This window comes from Thermobia domestica, chromosome 7 (assembly GCF_964235325.1).
Source record: "Thermobia domestica chromosome 7, izTheDome1.hap1.1, whole genome shotgun sequence".
Lineage (NCBI taxonomy): Eukaryota > Metazoa > Arthropoda > Insecta > Zygentoma > Lepismatidae > Thermobia > Thermobia domestica.
Genome location: NC_137460.1, coordinates 269,009,377 through 269,035,708, shown reverse-complemented (window position 1 = coordinate 269,035,708; position 26,332 = coordinate 269,009,377). Strand labels below are relative to the sequence as shown.

The 26,332-nt window shown below is 34.3% G+C and overlaps 1 protein-coding gene across 1 annotated transcript in view; it reads left to right on the top strand.

Moving 5' to 3' along the window:
• The first annotated feature begins 11,620 nt into the window (after positions 1 to 11,620).
• The window catches only part of LOC145690910 (uncharacterized), a 72,391-nt gene continuing 57,679 nt past the window's right edge, over positions 11,621 to 26,332 (top strand). Inside the window, exon 1 of the mRNA XM_081766338.1 lies at positions 11,621 to 12,467. Coding sequence (XP_081622464.1) covers positions 12,103 to 12,467 — 365 coding nt within the window. The 5' untranslated portion in view covers positions 11,621 to 12,102. The remainder of the gene's footprint in view (positions 12,468 to 26,332) is intronic.

The following is a 26,332-nucleotide window of genomic DNA, read 5'->3' as shown; positions in this document are numbered from 1 at the left end:
TTAGGGGGCAGATTAGAAGATATTTGGAAGCAGGGGTGTGCTATGTTATTGAGGGGTGGGGGTGAATGTGCGCTAGACATACATTTATCTCTTACTATATATATATATATATATATATATATATATATATATATATATATAGTGGCTTCAAAATAGATACATAGTCCCGTACTGATAGATTTGATATCATTTACATGATATACATACAGGTATTGACTTGGTTTCTTCATTATCTGTTCTTAATTTATTTCCACTTATACAAGCTCGGAACAGACCGAAGCAAATACATTCATTATCTTCCTTGTCCTCTTCCACTGGGCTTTGTGCGATAGTTGCATGTCTATGTTTTCTTTTTTTGTCCACTAGAGAAAAAATCCATCAACAAAACATCCATCAACAACATCCTTGTGTTATATCTTCAACAGCTGATCTAACACAAGCCTTGTTAACATGCAAACCTAAGTCGTCGCTCAGGATAGCTTCATGGCTTTCGAAATCATCATTTTCCGAACCTGAATAAAAGTCTGTTAGAAATTTAAAGATTTTACACGGATGAAGATCTGATTTAAAAGTTCGACGAACTACCAAATTTTCGCTGTCAAATTGCAGGAAAAATATGTTTTGATTGGAGACATTCAATTAACAAGAGCATTTTCCCGTCTTTTATTCAAAGTGTCTTTTTTTTTCAATTTCTGCGGATGATAGTAGTAAAACATATATATTTTGAAACGAAGAGTTTAAAACTGCTACGAATTCAGCAGCACATTCTACAATTACTTTCTTTTGTTTCACAAAGTTCCATACTGGCCTTTTTGTACGTACTCCAATCCCATTCACTTCTCCCTTGATATGAACAAAAAGTTGGCGCTAATGATAATATTTATATGACACTTATTTTACGTTAAAATATCATACTGATAGTAATAGATAATCCTCTATTTAAGTAAATAATGTTCATGCTTAGAAAACTTTATTTCAGTACACATGGAATCATTTTCTATCATGAATAACCAATGTACACAAACTTTCCCCTCAGTGTCATGCCCACTGTCACGGACAGGACAAGTTTCAAAATGAAATAAATCGTAATATATTATTAGCAATAGTCCAAAATTTGGTAAATGTGAAATACATATGTAAATTTTTATTTCTACTAAGTACGAACCACATTCTCAATTTAGTGATTCAATACAATAACTTTTGGTTGTTTTCTGTCACGGGCAGGACACTCAAGTTGACGTTTATATCTCTAAACGATATTACAAACAATTTTTATTCTGTAAATACTTTCTCAACTGCAGCTTGTAGCAAAAAGAAGCACTTTGAATAGCTCGAAGTTACTTCAGCCAAACATGCATAATATACCGTAAAATGTGGCCGATAACAAGAATAAAAAATTTCCTCGCAGCTGATATGTTACAAACTCACAACTTAGACTTAAAATTTTACGTGAATTCTAAGTATAAATATATTTTTCTTTGTGAGAAAGTAAATTTAGTTCTATTTACTTCATATATACGTAAAAATGCACTGGTTTTGACAGTTTTCGAAAATTTAGGTTCAGGCTCACTTTCGCGTGGAATGGCCTCAATGTAAACCAACCCTCATCCGTCATATCATCAGTAAGTTCAGTTTGTAACTGGTTTCAAGTTGTCGGCATTACTTCCGAAAGTGTTCCGTACATTTTTACACTCGAACTCCGATGTTTCAGTTTGTGAATTGCATAAATGTGTCTTCCTTTATCACTTACAAGTAACAATACCTGCATTTTTGCACGTCCTTGTGGCTTTCCACACCATAAATTACATAAGGAACTTAATTAAAAAAATTATCGCGACCAAAACATACAGACAACCATTTCACATTTGTTTTGCTGAGGAGATTCTACGGATGGGACCTACAGTTTTGGATAGACTGCGATTTACTGCTTTCAATTGCATCCTCAGTGGATTTGAATCCGCAATCACGCGCACCGAAGACAGTGCTCAGATCATTGCAGCGACTGTCTTTAACTTGCTGTTTCAGAAGAAATTAACTTTACTTAATGTGAAGGTACTGGAACCATGTTGCTTTGAAAACGCCTGTGAAGCACCTCTAATATTTGGAAATGGAATGAAATCTTTGAGTTTCACGTCCCATAGTTATGCCGGTTAGGCTAAAGGAGACGGTGATGATGAGTGATGAATGAAAGGGTGGAATGAAGTTAGTGGGAGGAAACGGGATAACTCCAGGAAAACCGCCGCACACGGTGTTTGTCCACCACAAAGTTCACTTGGCAGGGGGCTGAGATCGAACCCGGGACCACAAGCACCAGAGGTAAATGCTCTAAGAGATTAAAAAATAACACAGGCATTTAACAATATAAGTCTGGTTAGTCACACAAACAGACACACACTCACTTTTCATTGCTCATGAGAAGTAAAATTAAATTTTCAATTTAGTAGACATTACACGCATGCGCAGAAATATTACAGTTGCAACTCTCGCTTCCGGTTCCGATTAAACAGTGCACCAGCAGCAGACTACAACGTAGACTACAAAGGTAAACACTATGAACACACATTCCAACTTTATATATATATATATATATATATATATATATATATATATATATATATATATATATATATATTTCTCTCTTCCTGTCTTTGTTACTTCTATATTCTGTTTTCATTTGGATTGTTAGGTAAGCCATTTCCTCAATAGCCTCCTTTAAACCGTGGTACTACAACTAGCAAACAAGTATATATATATATATATATATATATATATATATATATATATATATATATATATATATATATATATATATATATATATACCTCTCTTTCTCTCTGTTAACTCACACACAAGTCTTTATTCAGCAAAATTTACCATGTATTTCCTATGTTAGTCCAGCAAATACAACAAACATTTCTGCTATTTTCCCACTTTTCATTCTTAAATTCTTGGTAGGCAAATCTTACCACCTTTCTCGTTCATAACAATGTTTACAAGCTAGAGTTATCCAACAAATAAAAGCAAAAACAACTCAATTTACTTCATGTAAATACATTAAAATCGCAGTTCAATATTTTTATCATATTCGTTTATATAAACAGAACATTTTAATTTACCTTTACTTTCAGTAATTCCAAATTTAATCGCCAAAAATCACACACACACAAGAAAATGCACAAACCAACTTTCCACAACACCAAAGTCAAAGTATTTAATTTTATCTTATTTCAAGCAGTTGTATATATACACCTTAAGCTACGTGCTATGATTCACACAGGCACACATCTGTTTTCTACCTTCCGTTCCTCACAATCAACAATAGAAATTCTTCAAAGTTAACAACGTCCTTTTTTACACAAAAAGTGGACATTATTTCTTTTCTGCTACCAACAGGACAAAAAGAAAGTTAACATAGCAAGTGGGATGCTAAATGTCACATTTATCTGTCTAACAGGTGAAATGATCTTTTTCTCATCTATTTGAAATGTTCTTAAAACAGTGTCTTTTCTCACTTTTATTTTTAAAAAAGGGACATCTTTTGCAATCATCTCAAAATCATAACACACAGGTGTTCACAACTATTTATCTGTAACACATAAGATTCTCTCTCCGAACAATAAATGTCACAATAACTTTTCTCATCTTATTCGGTTAGGTTGTATATACAGTGGTATCCAACAATATGGAGTTCCGGTTCTAACATTTTTCCAATGAAATCTCAAAAATAAATGTCACAATAACTTTGTCAAAGTGACATCTAACATCTCTTCCTCTCATTTTCTTACCTTTGCAGGTGTTAGTCTAAAAATTTCACTTCATGACATTAATGAGTGCCATTTAAAAAAACTTGGCATCTTTTTCTTCTCTCTGCCACCCTCCAAAAGCTTCAGCATTCTTCCATTCCATTTATCTATTTCAAATGTCTATAACTTCTATTCTTTTAAAGCTACAAACATCAAATTTATGTTACACGTAGATAATACTGTCTTTCTGCTTCCAGCAGCTGCAGTATTGTCCCAAATCCATCTGTCAATTCAAAATGTCTATAACTTCTATTCTGTTAAAGCTAGAAACATCAAGTTTATATGACACGAAGATAATAGTGTATTCTTTCGAATTTTAAACTTTTGTAAATTGTTTCCTGCGACCCCCTGGGTAAAAATTTTGAGCTGATATTCCTATAAGTCTAATCAGAATATCTCTTTGCTATCAGATAGGATGATTTTTAAACGTGTTACATAATTACATTAGCTTTTATAGAATATAACAGGAGCATATCCGTTTTGTTTGCAGGTACATTATGGTCGTGTACCATTGAACAGACCCTCTTGCAGCTTTGAACAAAGTGATAAATACAATGTTTCTGAGGCAATAATATAAAAAGAAGCCGTAAATATTAACAGTTATAAATTGCATTAAAAGGTTTAGCTATGAAAAGTTTCGCAGAATTGAAATTTTATTAATTAAATTAAAAATTGAAGAGAAGTTCTAACAAAAACTTGTGAACAATAAATTTGAACATATACAACTCTTAAGATTGTTATACAATAAGCGAATATATAGAAACTGCTTAAAATTATAATTAATAACTTTTATATCTTAACCTAACCTATATAAAATATATCAATTGTTTTAACTACTTACATTGTGTAGCTTTAAACAGTATTATTTATCGTTCAAAGGTACAAGATGCATTAATGTTCATAGGTACAAGAGGGTCACAATTACGAAAAAAAAATCTACACTAGCTTAAATATTGAACAGATGTTAAAACTAAAAATATTACTGTATTCACCAATGATTCTACCCCAAGTTTGGACAAATAAATATCACAAACTGCGAAAACCGAAGAACACAAAACTCAAAAGGTAACTACAAAAAACCTTCGTTTTGTGGGTGAAAAAAGGAACATTACTGGGCACAACACTCAGTAAACAGCAGCCAAACGCGTTTGTAGTGCTTTTTTTCTTCATTTAATGTTTCAAACGAAATTTAATCACTGCACCTAGATAGCTCTGGTTTCGAGAAAAGCACAGGTGTTCAAGGGTACATTGTTTCATAGGTACAACGCAATCCACTATATATTTTCTTGAGACCTTTAATGAATTGCAGAAAACCTCTTGCGCTTATCTATTACCATTTTTGTTTAATGGCGATAAGTGATGAAACTTGAAATTCCTAATTTCAACACTTCCGGTTTAAAAAACAATGTTGAAGATGGAACCTATTCTCTTGACAATTGCATTTTCATATCTCTTTACGTTTTTGATCTAGGGAAATCCGTATTGGAACCAGAAACAATATTAAATTTGAAACACTTCCTGATTTAGTTGTGTGTTGTGGATTGTCCCCTAAATATTTTGCAAAAATTTACTTCTCTCTATCTTTTACCTTTTTTTGTAGTTTGGCAATAAACGCCGAAACCGGAAGTGGTTAATTTGAATTACGTCTGGTTTGAATAGAGTGTTCACGGGCTGTCTTCTCACTTGCGACAGTCCTATTAGCGACAGGAACTGTTAATTGTCCTCTGAGCGACCGATTCGATCTATTAACGCCCTATGAGTCACCTATTGGTTCATACTAAGATAATGGAAGAAGATAAGGTTCTCTCTTCTTTAACTTGTTTTATGCTAATGTGATTTAGAGCCGAAGAAAATGTACTATGAAAAATTTCGCTCTACCTGAATTTAATACGTGAGAATTCTTTCATTATATTAACAATCTTTTATACCTTTTTCCTAATATTATATTTTTGAATTAATTTATATGAATATATTGACTCTATCAAGGGGAAACTAACTAAATATTTAGAGTAGCCCCGCCTTTGTCTATGATTCTAATACAATTAAAAATTTCATGTTAAAATGATAAGAAGCATAAGTTTAGATTGAATATGTTTATGGCATAAGAAAGTAATCGGAAAGAGATATGAGCGCCCGAAGAAAATTTTCTAGGTAGGTGCATCTCAATGGTTGCTGTATCACGTCTGGTGTACCTGGTATTTAATATACGTGGTTTGCTATATTACGTATACATTTTTCTGAGTCAGGAGGGCGACCCACGGGGTTCCCATCTGGAGCCCATGGAAAAGAAAGGGTGTTCACCACTGGATGATATCAAAGAAATCTAAAAACACGATATATTCGAAGAAATTATTACACAAGTTACAAATCTATCGTAGGGCTTTACAGTTCGTCTAGTTATAAGGGATTATTTCAGATTGCTTCGAGACAAGCTTTTATGTATAAGTCAAAACAAGTAAGGAAGGCAAATTAAGCAATTAGTTTACGTTTTAGTAGCTCACACTAGGGGAATGGTAGTTTAAAGAGTTTGTTTACCTTTTGGACTGTTTTATCTTTAGGGATATACTTTTCATGGAAATATCCCTGTTGTCTCGTTGAGTTATTTGATATGTTTTATGTCGAACCTAACTGAAAATTAAAATAAGTTTTATTTGCACAAACAGTAGAGAAAAAATATATTTGACGAACAGTATCACTGGCACGTACATATTTCGTACCAAGGTTGTTCGGGCGCTAATAACGCCAGAGGCAAACATATTTTACGAGATGGAATCATATCATCTTCCATCATCTCAATGTAAATGAATCGGTCACTCATAGGACAGATAACAGTTTCTGTCGCTAATAGGACTGTCGCTTCTGGGACTAATTCGTTCACAGAAGATACGGAAACTTTTCTTGGGACGTTAAATTGGTTAAAAAAAGTTATGGACACATTTTTCCATTTTTGCTCTGATGCCTGTCGACAGACGAACAAGACAGTTCTGTAAGACTTCCGACACTGAGGCATTGCAAGGTTCGAAAGTATAAAAAATGGACAGCTTAGGTCTTTGGACATTGATCAAACGTCGGAAATGGCTGATCCAATCTGATTAAAATACCCTAACGATAGCGGTGATCAAGTGCTCACCCGATGGATATGGGATGCTGAGCCCTTTATTTCGTCCGCTTACATCTCGGCAAGAGGTCTGATGAAACTATGATGTATCGACTAACTAAGGAAAAAAAAACTGATATTAAATTGAGAGTGCTAGCATGAATTTATCTTCCTAATAAAAAAAGACTATATTGGGTCTTGGGGTATTGATGAAACGTCGGAAATGGCTGAACAAATCTGATTAAAGAAATATATGTTATTTGACATCCTCAAATACTTAATACAATGGATGTAGATTATTACCCTTGACCTACGCCGGCTCATATCTAGGTAAGAGGAGCCAGTCAAAGATTGAGAATGTTTGATGAAATCTGAAGAACATTTATGTATCGATTGGCAAGGAAAAAGATTCCATTAAATACAGAAGCTGGCGTGATGGCTCGTATGCACCAGTTACATGAGTTGAGACAGATTTCTCTTCACGAAATACGAGACGAGACAGGTCACTTCGAAAAGTAAAAAAAGACTCCTCTAGCCCTTTTAAATTTTTTCGGTCGTTTTCGACCAATATTGTAGTGTCTTAAAGATTCGATTAAAAGAGAACTAAGAATGCTATTTAGTTCCGTTTTTTGTTTTGTAATTTTCCAAGAGAGGAGGCCTTCAAGAAAGCCTTGGAAGGGTGTATACGCTTCCGAGCGTCAGAATTTAGGGGGGTATGACGTCATCATTTTACAAATTCCTTTTTTTTACTGAGGTTTAACTTCAAAATTTTTTGGTGAGCTTCTCTTTAATCCTAGAATCCTAACATTTTCCCTAAACAATCAGTGGACCAATTAGTTTTTATGAGAAATTTTGCGGATCTCTTCGTCAACAGAGAAGGGGGGTTCAGAGAGACAAAATGGTAAAAAAGGGATATTTTTGACCAAAAATCCCACTTTCGCGATTCTTGCTCCGCTCGGTTACATGATAGGGACATTTGAGTAGTACTTTCTGAAAGCTTACTCGATTCTGAAGAGAACGACGTATGAATCATCATCCTACAATAATTAGGGACGTGTCAGGAAATTTTTGAAGTTTGTATAGTATCCTTGGGAAATTTCGGAAATATTCGCAGAAGAGGAAAATATTTTTCCCGCCCTTAGTATTGAAGATAGGAGACTGGTATTTGGCACAAGTAATTAGTACCATAAGGAATATTTTTAAAGGGATTTTCAGATGTCTATGTTAAACCTGGGCCGCGCCAGAGGGCCTCAAACGAGGAAAAATGGATTTTTTCTGCAAAAATCCCTATTTTCCTCACTTGTAACCTCCTTAGGAACGTTCTAGGGACATGTGGGTGGTCCCATCTATAAGCCTACTCTATTCTAAAGAGAACGACGTATGTATCATCATCCTAAGATAATTAGGGACGTGTCAGAAAATTTTTGAATTTTGTATAGTATCCTTGGGAAATTTCGGAAATATTCGCAGAAGAGATAAATAGTTTTCCCGCCCCGTCCTTAGTATTGAAGATAGGAAATTGGTGTTTGGCACAAGTAATTAGTACACTACGTAGTATTTTTGAAAGTGATTTCCAGATCTCTATGTTTACCCAGGCCCGCATCAGAGGAACCCAAACTGGAAAAAAGGGATTTTTCAGCAAAAATCCCAATTTACTCAATTTTTCCCTCCTTAGGGATATCCGAGGGACATAAGGGTAATACAATCTGGAAGCCTGCTCTATTCTGAAGAGAATGGTGTATGAATTGTGATCCTATGATAATTAGGGGTGTGTCAAGAAATTTTTGAAATTTATATAGGGTATTTGGGACACTCGGGGAATATTCGCAGAAGAGGAAAATATTTTCCCCGTCCTTAGTGTTGAAGATAGGAGATTGGTATTTTGCACAAGCAATTAGTACACTACGTAGTATTTTTGAAAGTGATTATGGATCTCTATGTTTATCCAGGGCCGAGCCAGAGGGCTCCGAACCGAAAAAAAAGGATTTTTAAAGCAAAATCCCTATTTTTCTTAATTTTTCCCTCCTTAGGGATATCCAATGGACATGCGGGTGATACCATCTGAAAAGCCACTTCATTCTGAGCAAATCTACGTACGAACCATAATTTTACGATCAATACGGGTGTGTCAGAATTTTTTAAAAATTTGTAGGGTGCATGTTAGGGAAATTTTGGGCGTTTTTTTTATGCTCTCTCAACATGGGTGAAACATTTTCCCGTCCTTACTATTGAAGACAGGAAATTCGAATTTGTCACAAGTAATAAATACACTACGTAGTATTTTTTCAAATTTTTGGAGGTTTGTGCGCAGACCCGATAGAGCCTCAGGGGGCCCCAAACTTTGAAGAAGTTTTTTTTTGGTTAAAAAATCCCGATTTTCCCTCAAATAATTCCCTTCTGGCACGCTATAGGGACATGTAAGTGGTACCGTTTGAAAGGCTGTTCCATTCTGAGAAAAACGAGGTACAAACCATGATCCTAGAATAAATAGGGATGACACTGTCGCTGCTTATCTGAGACTCAAGAAAAACACCGAAAATGGTAAGAATTTAAAAGGGCTAGACGAAACAGCTCTCTCACGATATTTTCAAATCAAAACTGCACCAAATCCCATCTCGGTGGCAACACTAGATTCAGCACTTCATCACATCGTACGTTTGATGTTCGTTTTGTTCATACTTATTCAACAGTTTGAAGATTTTGAGCGACCTTACTGACAGAAATATGCGTTGGTTTTAGTAATGGGGCTTAAAAATATATTAATTCTACAAATAGTTTGATTAGGTTCATTCGATCAATATGTAAACATGAGATATAAGGTGTTTATTTATTTAGATTTAATCAATGATTTCCAGCATTTGATTGATTTAATAGACAGACATATCATATAAGCTACCTTCAGAAAAGAGCTAAGTACACTGCAGCTATCCCTCTCTGGTTACGATAAATTCGACAATTTTTAATGTAAGTCGCTTGATACTTGTTAGATCAAATTGATCAAGGGTTTTAAGCGATTTATCGTCTGATTTGATAGATATATAGTCCCTCTTTTCTACTGTTTATTTCTGTAAGTGAAGTCAATCAAACATTGGGAATTATTGCTCAAACTTGATCAAATGAGGATCATATGGTTAGCGTTAAATTTCGAGTCTGACGTGAATTTTGGGCTAGCGTGTAGTTAACACCAAACGAAATATAGCTTATATTTATGTTAGAAAAACAGATCAAACGTTACAAATTCTTGATAATACCTGATAAAACAATGATCAAACGATTAGCATAACAAAGAGTATAATCGGAGATGTAGGGAGGGGGCTAGCCCTTTTCTAACCTTTATTACTGTTAGTAAAGTTGATTAAAGGCTGGAAATTGTTGATCGGCGTAAAGTGGGGCTAACTACACGTTAGGCCTCTACTAAATGTAGCTTATATTTATTTTAATAAAACTGATCAAACGTAAGAAATGGTTAAAATGTAGATCCACCTCTTATACAGCCTGGCTGCTGAAAAGGACACTAAAATCTAATCAACCAAACAAAAGTAAAACGAAAATTTAAAAAAAATCAAAAGGAAGAACTTCAATCAAAGTAGCATACAAACCCTCAAGCAATTTAAATGTTTTATATTGCTTGAAAAGGAAACCCCAATAAAACACAATTTTATTGTGGTAGTCGTTAATCGTAAAGGCTATTCATTCCTGAATCACTTTAAAAAATATATATATATGAATAACTACTGAGATTTATCTGCGTTATTAGTAATTTGTATGTAAATTATATTACATAGTATAATCGTTTGTTTTAGATATGTTCAGTATTACTAAAAAATTAGTCTTCAAATGAATTAGGACGTTGTAAGCTTAGATGGCGAGCTGATCAAGAACGAAGAACATCTCAAAACATTGATTTGTTTTCTTGCGTAGTACCAAGGGCGCCGATCCTGGGGGCCCGGGCCCCACCAAAGCTCCTGTGGGCCCCCTACTGTATTTATGAATATGTAATATTTGGCATAATTTGAATGAAAATTGTCTTAAGATCCTCATATATATACCTTCTGCGTGTGAGTGCTCCTCCACCAAATTTACAGAGAAACGGGCGCCCTTCCGTACTACTATATACCTAGGTACTTGCTAGAAATTACAGAAGGTTATTCGCTTTATATCCACCCATTTTCGATTAGGTGCTGCCACCTGCGTACCATACAGGAATTATGGTCTCCTTACAAGGGAAGAGTTTGCCTGACCTGGTATACTAGCAGACACAGTTAAAGATGTCCTTTTGTTGGAATCTGGAAAGTCCTCAAAACTCTCCCTTCTTTTTTTGAGACATTTGATAGAGATTTACGATCCCGTTACTTGAAAATCTAACCCGACTTTAATCTTCTATTTATTGCTTTTTTTTTTAAATGCTTATTTTTGTTCAGTTTATGAAAGGTTACGGAAGTACGGCAACATTGAAGAGAATGACAGCGCACGTGCTGCTTAAGAGCCCTGGGTATTGTGGGGGGTATTGGGTAGTAGTTGGGGCAAGAGATCTCAAACTTGTAAGTTTCTCTCCAATAGTTACAGTAGGCGCGTGAGTGGTGGTAAGGACTGTTATCAAATGGCACAGACAATCAACGTCCTATTCCACTAGACGCTTACACATACACTCAAAACCACGACCATTTATTGTTCCGAAGTGGCAAATTGTGTTAAAATATTAAATTGTTCGCACCAAATATCTTAAGTCGCGGCACAAGTCACAACTAAAAGTAGCACTTGAAGCAATAATAGCCCGTATATTAAATAAATTTAGTATACGAAACGAGAGTTCGACAGTCAACCAAACCGCAATGACATACAGAAATAAAGGATTTGCTATTCCCGCTAAAACGATAAAAATGGATGGATACCTTCTGAAACAACAGAATAGCGGTATGCGAGAGTGAGCTACACTAGCGACAAAAGATCTCACTTGAACGAAATCTGAATTAAAATAGAATTCATCCGGGTTCTATTTGGCTTTCCTCCGGCTGCTATAAACAAACAAACAATGGCCGAGAGAACGATCGTGAATAAGGAAATAAGCCCTAACACAAGAAGATTGGAAATATAAAGTTGCTTTTGTGAGCGTTGTTGTAAATAATTTCATTAACACTGGCAACATAAAATTTAAGGGAAGTATAAGAACAGTGCTAAATTCTTGTAATATTTTAATTCACAATGGCTGGTGAGGCATCTGTTAAGTTGGAATTGATGTGCAAAGAAGAACTTGATTATGACTTACCTCAGGAAGATCCACTCGAAGGGAAAGGATGGACATACGAACTGATGACTGACAAGAAAGAGTTAATATTATCTACAACGGAAGGAGAGGAAACAATGGACAAGGATACAGCTATGCGTTCTTTGGATATGAAACTAAACGTTGATAGGGTGAAATCAGAATTAGCAGTAGAAGAAGATCCTGAATTTGAAAGTAATATAGAAACGCTAAGAAAAATAGTGGTTCAGGAGACTTGCGCGTTGTACTCTAATGACTCCCAACAATTAACAACAAAAAGTTTAAATTCAGTTCGTCCAGAAAGGTAATGTTCAATTCTTTATATACTAATTGGCTCAGATTGATAAAACGGTTACATGCGTTCGGAGCCTTTGTTGGTTAAAAGCAATACTTCACGAAAAATATTTAGGTATGGGATATATCTCGAACGTAAGTTAGAAACATACAATTTGGAAATGGCATGGCACACATAGACTAGTTGTATACCAAATAAAAATAATAATAAGATCGACACGACTCATACAAATCTTATGTAGTTCATATTTTGATAAAATAATTAATTCTTTATTATTGATTAGACACTTCTCACTAATTGTTGCACATATTTAAAATATGGGTGCTCGTCAATATTGTTTTATTTATATGGAGACTTATGTAAAATAAGAAATCGTGAGAATGGTATTTATCGTAAAATTTTCCAAATTTAAACGTGCAATGTATTATATTGGAACAAAAACTGTGGAGGTTTTAGTTTTTACTTAGGATTTAGGTCAAATGTGTCTAGCTTCATTTTTCCGGTGGGCTTCGAAAGACATGAGGAAAATACAAGATAAAGAATATTTTGGTTATAGTTAAGGAGCCGTACTTCCCATTTAGGGAAGGACGAGAAACGCCATACTTTCAGGAATTATTCATTGAATATCTACCTACTTAAAAAGTTGGTAATATACCCAATTTTAATTAGTTAATGAGTGATTTGAAATTAAAGAAGACGTGTGTGTATTCCGCTCTCGTTGTGTTGTCAACGTTGTGTATTTACATAGGCGTTTTGCGCTTTTCAAATGTTCTATGTGACGTCATTGAATCATGGAAGTGCGTCTGCGCAGTTTGATATAGGCGGCAGCTGAGTGGAGAAGGAGGCAGAGTAATATGGCGACAACGTGCACGTGGAATGTGTTGAGAACACGGTAAGAAAAAAATGTCGGGGGGAGTGATTAGCAGTGATTATAGTTATGTGAGTGTGTGACTCATGGAATATTATTGAGTAGATGTTGTTGAAATAAGAATTACCTCGAAGGGAAAGAAGACAGTTTGAACTCGCTCGGTTGTATCCTTGAATCATACGAGGTATATGAAAATGAATGCTTCGTGGCCCTTTTTCTCTTTTTCGTTGTAATTCTTAATTTGGCCCTTGTACTTATATGTGTATCCCTGTAGTGCCCTTATAATCCTTTAAGCATTTGAGGTATGTGAAAATGAATTCTTCTTTGCACTTTTTCTCTTTTTCGTTGCATTTCTAAATTTGGCCCTTGTACTTAAATGTGTATCCTTGTAGTGCCCTTGTAATCCTTGAACAATTTGAGGTATGTGAAAATGAATGCTTCCTGACCCTTTTTCTCTTTTTCGTTGCATTTCTTAATTTGGCCCTTGTACTTAAATGTTTATCCCTGTAGTGCCCTTGTAATCCTTTAACCATTTGAGGTGTGTGAAAATGAATGCTTCCTGGTCGTTATTCTCCTTTTCGTTGCATTTTTAAATGTTGCCCTTGTACCTAATATATATGTTTGTGTAGTACCCTTGTACTTAATATATATGTGTAGTGCCCTTGTACTTAATGTATGAGTATGTGTGGGGGCAATTGAACGCATATCGCATATTTCGTGCACGTGGATACTTCTTAGTGTTGCACTAGTTATAAAATTGATTTTATTTGATGTACAAGTGGTAATATAACACATAAGAAACCCAGATCACGTTGCATTCTCACTTCATATTGGAGTGTGAATACAACATGATTTTGGTTTTTTCTGTGTTGCATTACCACTTGTACATCAAATAGAATCAATTTTGTAGCTAGTGCAATAGTAAGAAGTATCCTCGTGCATGGGAGATAAGAAGTAGCTGTTCTTAACAATTACCAATATTTTAACCATCAATGGATCTTCATTAATTGTAGAGGTCCATACATGAATCCATTTCATAGCTGCAATCATTTCTTTCAAGGAAGTCGACTTTTTACATTCCCAGGAATCATTTCTAGGGTATGGACCTCCATTTCTCAATATAGGATCACTTTATCGGCTTAGTGAACGTACATGATATATGAATTATTGTACAAACAACGCTAACCACCATGTGATGGTCGGTAAAAATAAGACTGCTATTCAGATTAGGGCATTACGCAGACTGTTGGTAATCGAGGATAGCCCTAAACTCTGTATTTAGAATAAACTTACATGTCTTACGTGTTGAATGTGTTCTTATACGTTCCAAAGTGTTTTATGGGTAACATCCTGAATTGCTTTCTTTGCTTGTATATTTGTGTTTTAAATTAACACAATATATTAGGGACGTAATTGCTTAATTATATGGATTCCTTCTTTCCCAAACATTTTTCTAGTTTTGTGTCATGTTTTTCCACATTGAACTTTGATACTTCATTTAGCTTACAGTGGTAACACGGAGTTACTTTGCACATCGGGCATTACTTCCCACAAAATATGAAAAGAGTTTCAGTCCTTTGTTGGTAAAACCATGAACTGTAAACAGGTTGGTGGTAGTTCATATTTTTCTCACTGAGTGTCTCTGTACAGTCATATGGTAGTTTGTTTCTGCAACGTCAAATATTCTGTCTGCTTGTATGTGTGGAATGCGGTGAGCGAATTTTCGTTTCATGGCGACGTTCAAGTTAGCAAGTGCGATTGAGAAACCGTAACATGAATTTAATACAAAGAATTTGAACTTGTCGTTTTAAATAAGTTTGTATTAGATTCGGATATTAACCTAGGTAACTCATATCGCTTAGCAGCATTGTGTGGTTTAATTGAGTTAGAGAAAACCTATCATGGTTGTGGTAGAAGGCTGAAGATATTTCCGATGTATGGTAAAAATGGGCGTTTATTGGTTAGTCTTGTTTGTAATAATAACAAGTGTGCTCGCGGAAAGGAACATTTTTCAGTAATGTGAACTTGAGTATTGCGCATGTTTTCTTGCTATCTTATTTTTTCATGAATCATCAATTATGAGTTCATTATTTATGAGTGTTCTGGTATGGCGAAACGGTGAGTGCTTTCCATTTTTAATTGATATTAATTTTATTCTTGATTTGCTTTGCATTTGAGTATTTGTCAAAGTATTTGTTTTGCTGCTGGTGGTTGCATTATCTTGGTGAGATGTAATTTATTTTTCCTCGTCATGCTGCACTAATTTATAATTAGTGATGATTGTTTTTTTTTATTTTTTTAAATTTTCCCTCTTACGTTAGCTTTATAGTACTGGTTTGAATAAATATTGTTTTATTGGGATGCTTTTATGGCACTTGGGTGGTGGCTGGGGAGCAGTAGGCCCTATTTAGATATCGATATTGATAGTCACCGCTTCACCTGAATTGGTTAGGAATAGCGTTTAGTAACATTTTGGCCCTTGTTCTTATAGCATAATTCTTAACATTGTATATTACTTTGACTCGGACAGTAACTGTAACCAACTCGTCTGATCCGGTTCCGGGAGCAGTTGAGGAATGATTCCTAAACTGATCTGGTAACCGGATCAGATGAATAGGTTGCAGTCACTGTTTGACTGAAAGTAAAGATTTGCATAAAAACCTATTGTTAGTGATTCCTACATGTATAAGCTACAAGCCCACTCCCAAAATCTAGTAATTTCTTAAACACTCTTTTTGAATAAAGGCCCTGTCAAACTACTTTTCTGGATACGACGCAGTTCATAATTTATTTTCTAACAAGAAATTCATTCCGACATCTACCAAAATAGAAAATTTACCTAAATTTAAAACACAGGAGGCTTCAGTGGTAATAATTTCCTATCTAAGCGTTATTTTGGACCGGTGCAAAATTACCGCTAGGAGAGGCTGAAACGCCTTCTCCCAGTTTTACGTTTTTTATGACTATAAAACGTTACACGTTTCAATTTCAGCTACTGCATCAAAGTTCCACTATACTTGGTAGTATTCTACTAAACTAACTTTGAGGGAAATTCATATAGATATCTTTTAAAATTTATCAGCATTTACAGTGACTGCTTTTAATACCTCTACAACAACAAACTTTCCCTGTAATTGGAACTGATTTTAACCGCCAATATTGTAGCCAAAATACAATTACATATTCTATGTTACGGTTGCAGTTGAAACTAACTCTTAACTGTTCATGGTTTTCCCGACAGAAAATTGTAAATCTCTTTTCAAATTTTGTGGAAAGTAACCCCGTCTTATGGTACTTCAAAGTAGTTTTATGCAAGACATCATAATTTTGAATAAACAGTAGGCTACATATGATTATTTGGTATACCTTAACTTGAAAAAAGGACGTGCGAAAATGTTGTTAATTTACTCTGTCTCTCTCTCTGTCATCACGTTCGGAGTATGAAGCTCGATTCGTAGACTAATTTATAACAGCAAGTTAATATGCACTTACAACTAACATTATGGAGAAGGGTACTATAGATGTGAAAGACCCCAAAATATTAGGAAGAGTAGAGATGAGAAAGTGATGAAATAGGGCGGCTATCTGTATTGAATCCATAGTCTTCTGGAGCAGTAAATGTTGCTCCTTGTTATTTATTTTGCTTAATTTTTATAATAATAGTTATTATTATAATTACGATAAGGAATTGGAAATGTACCGGGAACAGACATTAAAATCGCAAGAATGTTTTTTTTTTTTAATTTTTTTATTTATTCTCATCAGTTTCTTATTTCAAAATTCTTTCTATATGCATTTTTCCCCTGAACCTAGTGCTATTTCGTCTGGCACCTGGTAAAATACAAGTTTGTACAGTATTATAATAAGCATTTTTACGTAATACTGCGCAAAAAATTCGTATTGTGTATCATTTGTTTAACATAGCATACCAAAGATATAACCGAAAAACATATATATAATTAATCACAACCTATTGAGTAATAGAAGACAATACATAATGATTCCAATGATATATAAAAATATTTATAACGATCTTTAAAACATTCACCACTCGGAATCGAAAATGGCATCAATAATCAATACAGTTTGGAAATACGTCTCAAATAAATAAAAAGTTAAAAAATTGTTTGTGATTCATATCTGTAACATCCTCGAAAATTATAAGTCATTTCGGTTGTCTTTTAAATGGTGTGATTTCAAATTATAAACCCTATGATAAAAAGCTGAACTCACGCTATTATTACATCCACATTCAAAACATGCTGCAAAAACGATTGAGCATATTTTTATAACTGTTACTTACCTCCCTAGATTATAGAAAATAATTAATTATTTCATTCACCGGATAGCGATAACGTGATCTGAAGTGAAACACTTCCATGCCAGTTCCTCAGAGCGCGTAAATGAGAGGTCAAAATTTAGAATAGATAAAGAATAGAAAAAATGGATAATTGTAGTTTCTGTTATCTACGGACATACTTGTATCTTTTATATTGTATCATATAGCAAAATGTGTTTCCCTCAGTTATTACGGATAAGACAATTCAAATTATATCCTTTGTGTTGAGAAGGGGAAAAACTGTTATTACCAATCACAAGTTTGATAATATTTCAAGAAAAAGATTGGGATTATTTTCCTAACTTGAATGGGATTTGTACCTTTTACTTGCAACTATTCTACAACCAACTTTACGGAATAAATAACTTATTTCTTTTCATTTTTAGTAGATAAGTTTAACAAAATAAGAGATTGTGCTTTTTACAATTTAGATATCTGTTAGAACATCTCTAGGTGGAAACTACAAAGAAAGTTTCAATTCGTTCTATTTCAAGCGCTTTCAAATACCAATTTTTGCTTGCGCTACTTGGAGCCAATCGTAGAAGTATATGTTTGACATACTGCTATTCCTAGTAGAAGAGGCAAGTAACAAGTGAGTATTTTTTTTAATTAAGAAGGAAGTGTTAATGTCCGTACTGACAAACAATGAAAGAAATTTTGATCGTAGCATTAAACTTGGTAATCAGAACGGCTCCTACTCTGCGGATGGTATAATTTGAGATCGTTTCACTTCTTTTAAGCGAAGGATCTTGTTTGGGAATATAAAAGAATGTAAGAATATCCCAGGTACAAATCATAAAAAAATTTCCAACCATTCTATTTGAAACATCTTTCAATATTTAGCAGCTATTGCCAGTTATTTTGCTTCTATCTGCAGAGAATGTAGTTTGAGATCATGTCTTTCTTATTAGGGGAGTGAAATAAATTTTTTTACTCTGCTTTTAGATTTTAGACAGAAGTGAGAATGGCCGTAGATTCAAGTTCCGCAGATTTTGTATTTTTTATTTAAGAACAGTTTTGGAATAGAAGATTAAGAATAGATTTCTCAATACAAAATAGCTATGCAAAGTATTTTTTTTAACAAAATAGAAGCTTGATATCTTTAAAAAATGTGCCCGACGTCGGTTTCTTCTTTTTGGGTTCCCTTTAAAGGGGGGGGGATCATTTTGACTACAAATCGTTTTCTAAGTAACGTTAGTGTCAATTTTTGTTATGGGGCAGCAGCATTTTATCAGATAATGTTCTCGTTGTATTGTTGAAAAGTGTATTAACTTATAATCATAAACGACTTATCGTTCTTCTATATAGAAATCCTTTAGGCTGACATCATCATTATTATTTAAATTCATTTCAGAGCGATGTTAACAAATTTGATTGTGAGTTAATGAGATGTACTCATAAAATGCCAGCGAAAGGTTACTGATTTATTTATAAATTAGCCCTGTAAAGTCCACATTAAGAATATGATCGTAAACATGAAATTATCAAGTAACAAATTCGAACAAGATTTCTTAGTAGGATAGAAAACTACACCGTCTAAGCTGCATTTCATTCTTGAATGCAGGTTTACATTAGAAAATCACGATAATGGTTGAGTCCAAGTTTTTATGTGAGAAAGGTATAAACTGCTTTAAGAAAAGTTATTGTCCACTTTTATTATATTTCTTACACGGGAGAATATATTTTATGTCCACTTTTATTATATTTCTTACATGGGGGAATATGTTCTATGATCCAATCGAAATTGCAGAAACGTGAGAGTACAAGGAACCAAGACAGACGATAAGGTTATGGAGCTAATGATTTATAGTTTGCCTGTGTATCAATTATCTGATATATTTTGTGTTTCCACGTATATTTCTCTTTCTTTAATTTGCACCTTTTCTCAATTTTAAGATTTTTTTCACAATATTTTCGATCGTATTCCACCAAAAAATGAGTTTTCTATCATTTTGTCAGTACTTGTGTGTATCGATAGCTTTTCCCATACTTCATACTGACTTTTTCGACAGGTCCATATTTTTGCACTTGAAGCTGTAAACGCTGAGTTATTCTATATAAAATTAGGAAGTTCACGAGTGAAAGCTTAAAAATTAAAGTTAGATTTTACATTTCAAATGAAATTGACGTTTGTTCGATTAGCACTTATTGATGGCTCAAAGCTCATAAGATACAGGCTTGCGTGTCCTTTTTAAGCTTATGCATCACCCTTTACAAGAATCTGCATTAACAAACCTGGATTTCTTTAATTTGTACTATTGTTTTCTTTTTAAAATTTTAGCCTGCATTCTCCGTTTCTGTGTCGACTACTTACAGTCTTATCTAGGGCACTTGCCTCATGTCTTTTTACTTCTTGTAATTGTCTATTTCCGTTGCCTCGCTTTTCTGGTTAATCATAACTCACTAGGTTATGATTATGCATTTTTAATGTATCGTCTCTGAAGTTTAAACTCAACCCCTTTTTCCTTCGTTTCCTTCTATTTTTAAAGATATTTTCTGAGTTTAAAAATTACTCTAACAGCATATAGCTCATAAAAATGGAAATCCTAAAAGAGCTGGGACTGAATGAAAAAGCTACTTTATCTTCAGTCAAATATAATGTTACTATTTGGATGAATCCTTCGGGATTAATTCTAATCAGTATTGTCTTAAAATCGACAGGATAATGCGTGAGTAAAATATAATTAAAACAATAAAAAACTTTGGATTAGTAGGTCAAGGTCAGGCAAATTTAATCCATTATCTTCTGAAGTTACTGTTACGTCTACATATATGTAGGATTAATCGAGGATTTCCGTTGAGAATAGCTAAAATATCTAAGCTAGAAGCACTTTGAATGTGATCTTCGCGCACAATGTTGCGTATATCCTGGACCGAAAGAAAAAGAAATGAACAAGGACTAGGGGTTGCTAATGAAGGACAACAGATCATGAAAATAATAGGAAAAAGAAGAAGCAGCATGCTTTGCCTTCTTATTCCGCACTCCGATATGGTCACCATGCTGATAGCGGGAAATGCAATAGAAATATCAGGAAGAAGAATGCCAAGGATACAGTATATACGCAGTTGCGAAGAAGAGAAGTTATCAAGTTTTAAAACTGATCTCCCAAGGTAGAGAAGAGTTTCAAAATTTCCATGTTGGCCACCTATCTATGGTTGGGGTGAACAGGATGTAATCGACGATTTAAAGAGTGATTTCCCAAATTTACTATATTCACACTAGTTCTTTAAGGATAATTAGAACGTTGATTTCATAAATCTACGAAGCCAGTTATACCTCTTGAAGGAGGTGTACTCACCAATAATCCATGCGGGAATGACATTTCTTAGCTTTATTATGTAATGTTCGGGCAGCGTAAATAAAACTTCGAAAATAATATTTGCAAACTCTCGCATGAATACGTCGGAACTAGGTCGTGATATTTTTTGAAATAAACCGCGTTCAAGTATCGGCTGGTACAAGCTATATTTTACTCTCAAAACACATTATTTTGTTAATAATAATTTGTTTTCTGCTTTTCTTGTAGATATCTTAAATTTTATTGGCCAGTGGTTAGTGGAGGCTAGTTTTGGTCAAATATCTTTACACTTCTATTTCTTTGTTTTAACTGCGTGGCTTATTCCTGTGTCCTTTAAATCGTGTTTCCTGTCGTTGTTAGAATCTTGTAAATGTATTCGTAAAGTTCATATTGATTTTCGCTTTTTTCCCAAAAGTTTAAACATCCCTCTCTCTCTCTCTGTCACTTGTTTATTGCGTTAATCCCAACTTTGCTACGGCAAATCACGATTTCTTTCGTACCTACGTTGTGTCATAAACCGAAGCTTGGGAGAACGGCAGACAAAACATAGATACCGTTAAAATGAAAAAGTGAACAAATGATCAAATTAAGCTCAGATATTAACAAACTAAAATTATCATGTGCAAATCACAAAACCTGGTTAAACTTTACAGAAAATATGATAATACCAAATATGATTCATACAAATTAAAAGAACATCAAAAGGTTACAAATAAAAAAGTAGGATTTACTGTATATATTTTCGGCCGTTTTAACTTCTTTTGTTTCCCCTTTTATCTTTTATTATTTTCGGTATTATCGAAATATCTTGCTATTTTATTTTCGGGTTTGTCACACAAAACTGAGATTACAAACGATTGTTAGGATTAAACAGTGGGGTGCTTTGTTCCAAAGTGAACACATGTTATACTTTTATGAGTTCTCCAATTGTACGGATTGAGCTTCGCAAGCTAAATCACCGTTTGCATACGTGAGAGCCATTTTTTTATCATCAGTGGTTGTACGATATTTTCATAGGCCTCCGTGTAAAATAATTTTTTCTAATATTGTGCAGAAATCAGCAGTGAAGTGACTAGTACATATGTGTTAGCACCCTAACAATCGTTTGTAATTTCAGTTTTGTGTGTCAAATTCTGGCTCCATATAATTGAAAAGGAAGGAGTAATTGTGCCTGCTTGGACGATCGCTTATTACTATCTGTAGAGGACTCCAGGGGACCCTTGGGATAATCCGACGGGGAATGCCTGAGATCCTATTAACTGCAACGCCTCTGAAGGAGTTGACCGGTCGAAGATTATTGTGAGTAAGTGAAAACTTTATTGATCAATTGTGCCACACAGTACAGTATTAAAAGAAAAAAAAGTTAACACGGCCGAAAATATATACAGTAAAAGCTACTTTTTTATTTGTAACTTTTTGATGTTCTTTTAATTTCTGTTAATTACATTCAGTATTATCACATTTTCTGCACAGTTTAACTAGGTCGTATGATTTGCACCAGAAGATAATTTTAGTTTGTTAATATCTGAGCTTAATTTGATCATTTGCTTACTTTTCCATTTTTACGGTATCTATGTTTTGTCTACCGTTCTTCGCAGCTTCGGATTATGACACAGCGTAGGTACGGACGAAATCGTGATTTGCCGTAGCAAAGCTGGGATAAACGCAACACACAAGTGAGAGAAAGCATGTGTAAACTTTTGGAAAAACAGCGAAAATCATTATGAACGTTACGATTATATTTACAAGGTTCTAACAACGACAAAAACCACGATTTTATGGCCACAGGAATAACCCACGCAGTTAAAAGAAAGAAATAGAAGTGTAAAGATATTTCACCAACACTAGCCTCCACTAAGCACTGGCCAATAAAATTTAAGATATCTACAAGAAAAGGAGAAAACAAATTATTATTAACAAACTAGTGTGTTTTGAGAGTAAAATATAGCTTGTACCAGTCGATACTTGAACGCGGCTTATTTCAAAAAATAACACGACCTAGTTCCGACGTATTCATGCGAGAGCTTGTAAGTCTTATTTTCGAAGTTTTATTTACGCTGTCAAAACATTACATAACAAAGTTCAGAAAAGTCATTCCCGCATGGATTATTGATGAGTACACCTTCTTCAAGAGGTGGAACTAGCTAGGTAGATTTATGAAATCAACTATCTAAGCATCCTTAAAGAACTAGTGTGAGTACACTAAATTTGGGAAATCACTCTTTAAATCGTCGATTCCACCATGTTAACCCTACGATAGGTAGGTGGGCAATATGGAAATTTTGAAACTCTTCTCCACCTTGGGAGATCAGTTTTAAACTTGATAAAGTCTCTTCTTCGTAACTGTCTATATATTGTATCCTTGGTCTTCTTCTTCCTCGTATTCCTATCGCATTTCTCGTTATGTGCATATGAACCAATCGGAGTACTGTATAAGATGGCAAAGCATAGTGTTTCTTCTTTTTCCTATTTTTTTTTCATGACCTGTACTGTCCTTGTCCCTTAGTCTTATTCATTTCTTTTTCTTTCGGTCGATGATATACGCAACATTGTGCGGTAATACCACATTCAAAGTGCTTCCAATTTTGATATTTTAGTTTCTCTCAATGGAAATTCTCGATTAATCCTACATATATGTAGACGCTACAGTAAGTTCTGAAGATAGTGGATTAAATTTGCCTGACCTTGATCTACAAATGCAATGTCTTTTTTTTTTTTTTTTGAAGCTAGATGTAAACCCATAAACATATAAAAGCCGTAAATAAACTTAAAAATTGAAATGGAACCGGGGGCAACTATATGGCAGTGTGCAGTTTTATGGCTGATTTGAACATACGCCTTAGTTTGCGCACGTACTTAGACAGCGTGTGAGACCCATTCTAAATATTCTCCGTTCGATTCTCAGCCTGGAACTACAGTTTGTTTTTCAAGGAGTTGAGCATTGTAAATTACGTTCGCTATTGCAACTGAAAGCGATTCATTCCTTAAAGGAAATAGAAAAACCCAAAACAGAAAGATGGAGCAGTAGGGAAACGCAGACTGTCTATGCTTAAGAGTAAAAATTTCGTTGTTCTGTCCATGCTTTCTCTGTCTCAGCATGATGCATATTATTATATTCATTTTGTTTGCATTAATTTTCCTCTCTTAGAATTCAACGTGAATGTAGTTTATCAAATCTGTCTAGTGCGTCTCTAACTGATGGACAAATATTCATTCTTTCTCCCTCCAATTGGAGAAATATACTGGCATGTCATATTTCGGGGCATCCGTATTGCTGTGTTCGGTGTCCAGCTATCAGGCATAAACTAAAAGTATTCAACTGGAGGAAGGAGCTACTATTTCTTAGAACGCCAGTCCTCTTAAATGTTAGTGGTTAGCTGACTAGGACAAGTAATAAAAAATTGGATTAAGGAGAAATAAGTGAACATTTAAGAAATATTTGGAACAATTCAGATTATGTAGCTAAACGCAATCATCAAAAGAAAATGCATATCATGGTAAAAGTAATTAGAAAAAAACAAATTGGAATAATATATACCGAGCATTAAAATTAGGAAAGGGAAAAGAGATTTAAACAATGAAACGATGGAAATGTTTACAGGTCATGGTTCCTATAATTCTTATACTAGAAGATTAAATACCGAATATGATTAAACATGTTACTGCATGGTAGACCAAACGTCGGAAGAAATCAGCGTCGAACTAACTTAGTGGCCAACGGTTTGCGTATCCTACAAGCAACGCCTTTTGGGTCAAATATATGAAATGCCGTATGATCGTTTTTCTGAAGTTTGAACCCACAGAGATCAAATAATCAATCTATGTGACTACTCTATCCTTGAATTGTATTATATGCAACTTTTCAATTTGGATTTCAGGGTAAAATTTTTACATGTTTAAATATTTGGTCCTCTAGCTATATTTTGTACATTTCAAGTTGGTAGCATTGTTATCCCGGATGTATAGGCCTGAATCAGAAATATTCGATTAAACTTTTCTTTACAAATGTTAAAGTTGTAAAATGGGCTTCTGGCAACTTCGATAACTCACTACGCTACCTGTGATTCGAGCAGGTGTGTTTCCAAACCTAGTAACTTATTATGGAATAGCTATCATTTCGCTGCGTTTAGTTATGGAGAAAGAAGTTAAGATGAATACTGTGTAGAAGTTGTACCTTATACTGGATGAATACTGTATAGAAGCTGTACCGTATAAGAGATGTAAAGAGTATTTACCAACCTTATCTTTCAAGATTTGTGTGTTTGTAAGATTGCTGAAGGCAATGGTTTCATGGTTAATTCAAGGTGAAAACATTATAGTGTCTGGAGAAAAGTAAGACCATTATGTTGTTTCATTACGTTTCTGGTTTTGAGTTTGTTAACGTTGAGTTCTGCGCTTAAATACAATTACTATTAATGCGAATACATTTTACTAATCATCTGAGCTTTCTTGACGGTATATACTATTCATTTCACTCCGTTTGCTTGTTTGGAAATAGTTCTGCAGGTGTGAATTCGTTTTGCTAATGCTTACACTAGTTTTGATATTTCGTGAATTTTCACGTCACACTCAGTTAAAATAAAAATTAATGGTTTAACAAATTGTTCATTACCATAAACAAGTAATAAAAAATATAATTTAAATTACTTTGACGATTCTCATAGTGCTTATATACAAAATTCAAAATATGTATGTTGCTTCCGTTAGTGCGCTCTAGTTCTGAAACTGAGTTTTTAACCACTCGGAATTTACGTGTCATTTGACACCAGGTGTTCGCAATAAGGTAACTCTGGTTAACAAAAAGAATGTCCTTGTAATCCACAAGGAGCGTAGCAGATAGGGTGTCGCGCGTAGCGGGAGGTTGTACGGGTAGTAGGGAGTTGGAGAGGAGTAGGTGCCGAAGAAACCAGTAGGAGGCATGCGTTTTGCTGTGATCAAATCATATCAAACCATAGAACGTAATCGTTCGATTCTAACATTATAATTAAATTTAACGTATTTTTCGTCACATTAGCCCAGTTCGAATACTAAGATAAGTCACCACTATCAGGCACCCTTAATTTATACGTATATTTGATTGCATAACTTTCAAATTAGACACATCACATTCACCACAACTACTTTTTATTCTGTAATCTCCATTAATAAGTACCAGTTGCCATAGCAAACCGAAACGGAAATTTTATTTTATTACTGTAACCACAAATACAGATTATCTATCTAAAATCAACATATATTCTATGTTTTTTCTTCTTCTTCTTAACTACAAATTGTGCATTTTTAAGTAGTATCTTTGCCCAAAATAGCTACAAGAAAAATGGAAGTAATTCACAAATATATTATATCGTTGCATGTTCTGAATTGGCAT